The following is a 4,304-nucleotide window of genomic DNA, read 5'->3' as shown; positions in this document are numbered from 1 at the left end:
TCCGCCCAATGATTGCCTTCCAATTCATTCCTCAGCACATGATTTCCAGCTCCTCCTCCCCAGGGATCTTCCCATTCTTAATGTTCAGCTTCAGGTAGTTCTAACATTTCCTGCACTGCTTGGCGTCCCGCTTCAATCCGGTTGCTTGAGGAACATTGACCAAAGGCACATTCCCTTCCGAGAACATCTGAACGTAGGTGTGCATACAGAGTCCTCCTCCGTGCTCCACTTGGTCCTCTTTGCAGCCATCAAGTCACTGCAGCCTACCATTGATCATTCACCATCCCTAGAGTAATTTAACACATACATGTTAGATACAATTTAACATCTTCCCTAGGGTAAAAGGGGGCCATCCCTGGGTTTATAGATACATGTTAAGTTTTGTCAACTTTGATTTAGAGTACGTGTGGGTAGCAACTTCAGAATTTATGAAACTAAGTTACTTTGGTTTAGAGTTAGAAGAAGAAGAAGAAGAAGATATAAAACCAGATATAATAATTTGGAAAAAGGGAAAACAGTTACAAGAATGAATGTCTTAGTTGGTGTAACCAAATATAATAGTCTTAACTAGCTATGGATATTGTGTTGTTGCAAAGGCGGAGTGTAATTGGTGTCAGCTTGATATTAATGTATTACCCTTTTTATCATAAAAGCTGTGAAGACTGCGATCATTGGTATAAAGAGCAAGAGGAGAAGGTGTCTCTTAATCCATTCTTTTTATAGAAATGGGATGTTCTTTATGTACTGAGTAAGCATCATCTGAATTATAGCTCTATGACTGGCTGGTTTTTTGGGTTTTACACATATTTGTTACCTGCTAACCATCTAATTACCTACAAAGAAACCTTCCATATATACAGGTGCTTATCCCCTTGATGCCACAAAAATGGAGATGTTGAAAGAAAGAAATCTGGATTTTCCATAACCTTATCATGTCAACTAGTTAGCTCTTTAGGCATCACAAAAAAAAAGTCTGCATACGACTTATGGGCAGCAACAGTATGTGTTTGCTGTACAGATTAGTATTGCCTTCGGTCACAAATAACTCCCTGTTTTTGCTTTCAAAAGTTGCTGTATATAGATCAGACAAAAGTTTACCATCATTTGCCAGCTTCCTTTAAGATATTCATAGATGGAAGAGTTGAGATACTCAACTGGATGCACATGCGTACTTTTGATTGCTCAAGAACTTGCATCTACCTTTGCTGGGTTGTCTAGTGTGGTAAGCCCACAAACAGAAATTTGCTATAGCATAAAAGACAATCACAAGAGATCTGTGCACATGGCAACTGCTTGGTAAAAGCATGGGTACCAACGATGCACACGTGGTGTACAAAATAAGTATCCGTCCACCAACACCATTGTGCATTTCACAGAGGCATATGCTGACTGACATTCTGTAAACGGTAAATGCTGCTCTAGTCAAATGTACGCCTAAATGCTATTCCTCCATTTCTATGTGCGTGGGGGTCAAACTATCTGAAACGAACTTACTGATCTCCAAGAAAAAAAAACAGGAGATATGTTTGTGGCACCCGTCAACCATGGGTGTCGTCGAAGTCAGGGTTATCATAGGCAGCGTCAATAGCAATGCCAATGAAAGTTTCGAGGACGGCCATCTATGGCAGCAGCAATGGTGAGTGGATCCAGGACCTCGTCGCTGCATGGGCCAGCGGAGGAGCTGGAGCTCCCAGGATCTCCATGGCCCTGAAAGGGAGGACGCTGTGGTGGTAGGGCTGGGGTCGCAGAGGAGCTGGAGTTTCCAAGGTCTTCAGGACGAGGAGGAGGAGGAGGTGGTACTGGAGGCGAGGTGGCAGAGGAGCTGGAGCTCTGAGGATCTGCACAGCTGCGTGGTGGTGGCGGTGGTTGTGGGGCTTCAGCGGTGAGCGTATAGAGCCTTTCTCGGACAATCTGATCAAAGAAAATCCGACCGAAGCCATTGTCTGCAAAGCCAGTCCCAGTGCTGCTCTCAAATACTAAGTAAGGCCTCCCTGTGCCATCTTGAACACCAAAACCTACAAACAGTACCATATGTGTGGTATCAGCCTCCCTCCCATAGGTCGCCTCCAATGGGTAAAATTGGTATATCTCAGCAGCCCCCAGTTCTATGAGTTCATCGCCAGCTGGTATGACACCGACAACAGCTCTCCCCCTCGAGAGGAACCTGGCCACTTGTAAGAAGTTGAGGTACCGATGCACCCGATAACTTGCGATTCTGACCCTTTGCTCACCACCCCAGTCTGCAGAGCGTGCAACAACGCCATTACTCCGGAACAACCGCAAGCCCACGTCTTCACGACGATCCACCAGGCGTAACTCTCTTTCCTCACCTATGGACAACCTGATCTCCCTCTCAAAATCAATCACAAAAGATTCCGCATCGAACGTGATATCGCTTGTGCTAGGAGGATCCCTCATGGCCTGGCCTCTCCGTATCTCCATCTCGGCCGCTGCGCACAAAGCGTGGAAAACGCATGTTGGTCGTCCTATTCCTTGGTCGCGCACTGCTGGAAGAATATTTTGCGCATGAAGATGTGCCCTCACCCAGGAAAATTCCAAGTTACCATTTGGCATAGTTTCCATTAGCTGCCGGAAAGCTTCCCAACCCGAACCGCCCAATTCATTCTTCCCCTCTATTTTTTGACTCGGTCCTTTGTTTTTGTTGTCTTGCGGCGGCTTCCTTTCCATTGTTTTTGGAATTGGTTGTTGCTCCTTTCGATTTTCTGCAAGAGTTTCAGATAATGGTTGTTAGTTCCACAATGGGGGAGTAAGAAATACAAGTATGAGCATGAAAAACTTCCAAGAATTGCTTGGAGGCAGAGTTTGAAAGATATTATTTCGGAAGAGCAAAGAGCTTGTTGCTGGTAGACAAATCGCTGATAATATGCTATTCCTATGAGTGCATCCACAACCTAGGGAGCTCGACAAAGGGAGCTTCATATGCTCTTCCTATGAGTGCACCCACAACCTAGGGAGCTCGACAAAGGGAGCTTTTGAGCCAGAAAAGAAGAACATACAAATCAGTGCTATCTTTGATGGGAAGAGTGTTACAAAATGGCAACCATAAAGCACATAGGAAATGGGAAAAATACTAATCCAGAATTTTCACAACAAAAGATCCTAGTACTAATCAGGGTCGATGACGTGCAAGCATTACATCGAACATGTCATGTGCACTGTTCACTGCCACTACTTCACAAGCAAACTCGACGAGGGCCAGGCATCGTCGGTCAGATACATTTCTCCGGGAGGAAGAAAGATGACCTGGTTGGTTCGGTCAAGCTGCTGCCCTCCGCCCCTGAGCCGTTCGCGACGTGGGGTTTGCCGTCGATCAGTCTGCAACCATCCGCCACGGCCGCGAATATGGTCGCCCACTCGCCCAGGCCTCCGCGCCTCGCCGCCACGCGCCGATGCTCGCCCCGGTCACCGTGCCTCGCCGCACCGCGACAGTGGTCGCCCCGGTCGCGGCGCACCCGTCGCTGCGCGCCCCCGCGCCTCGCCGCACCACGCCGGTGGTCGCCCCGGTCGCGGCGCACCCGTCGCTGCGAGCCCCGCGCCGCGCCGGTGATCACCCCGATCTCCGCGCCTCGTCGAAGGACGCCCGTGGTCGCCCCGGTCGCGGCGCACCGGTCGCCGCGCGCCCCGCGCCGCGCCGGTGCTCCGATCTTGTACCGTTTATTGGGGGTGGTTCTATTTGCCGCCCCTTTGTGTGAAATATAAGGGCCCTGACGCCGTAAGCGTTTGCACACGGGCCATATTCGGTCCGGCCCATTAACTGATACTTTTCTTTTCTACAACACGTCCAAACTTACATTTACTTTTTAACTAGTTTATATGAATTTCCTAAAAAAACTAGTTCATAAATCAGTTTGACAATGGGAAAAAAATGTTATTTTCTGTGAAAAATGTTCACATATAATAAAATAATTATTCTCATATTTGACACAATATACTTAATGTATTAAGAAAATATGTTTGGCGGAATTTGGTCCGACTAAAATAGCAAAATACTTTTTTATTTTAGTAAAAATAGCGTCCTTTTATGTGCTTCCATTTTCATTTTCACTTGCATTAGTAGAAGGTAGAGTTCCAGCTCTCAAGTATGTGATTCCAGTGTGTATGCATTCCCTCCTATCATCAATGTTACTATCTGATATGCCAAAATGCATACTTACTGTAAGCATGACCATTTAGCTTAATTATGAAAGTTAAATCCACATTAACTTCCATTTGTTTGGTGTGGTGCTTGTATGTTTACAATGAACTATATGCAAAGAAAAAAAATGCTAATGGTATTGGATATG

The 4,304-nt window shown here is 46.3% G+C and overlaps 1 protein-coding gene across 1 annotated transcript; it reads right to left on the bottom strand.

The window, feature by feature from the left end:
• Positions 1-578: 578 nt before the first annotated feature.
• LOC125534451 lies at positions 579-3,385 on the bottom strand. The gene is made up of 2 exons (XM_048697674.1): positions 3,265-3,385; positions 579-2,723 (listed from the first exon to the last, which is right to left on the bottom strand). The coding sequence occupies exon 2, from the start codon at positions 2,686-2,688 to the stop codon at positions 1,582-1,584; it is 1,107 nt and encodes a 368-aa protein (XP_048553631.1). The 5' UTR covers positions 2,689-2,723; positions 3,265-3,385; the 3' UTR covers positions 579-1,581.
• Between the last annotated feature and the right edge of the window lie 919 nt (positions 3,386-4,304).

Source organism: Triticum urartu, chromosome 2 (genome assembly GCF_003073215.2).
Source record: "Triticum urartu cultivar G1812 chromosome 2, Tu2.1, whole genome shotgun sequence".
Taxonomy (NCBI): Eukaryota; Viridiplantae; Streptophyta; class Magnoliopsida; order Poales; family Poaceae; genus Triticum; species Triticum urartu.
Note: the sequence above shows the minus strand (reverse complement) of the source record. Positions and strands in the feature narration are given on the sequence as shown.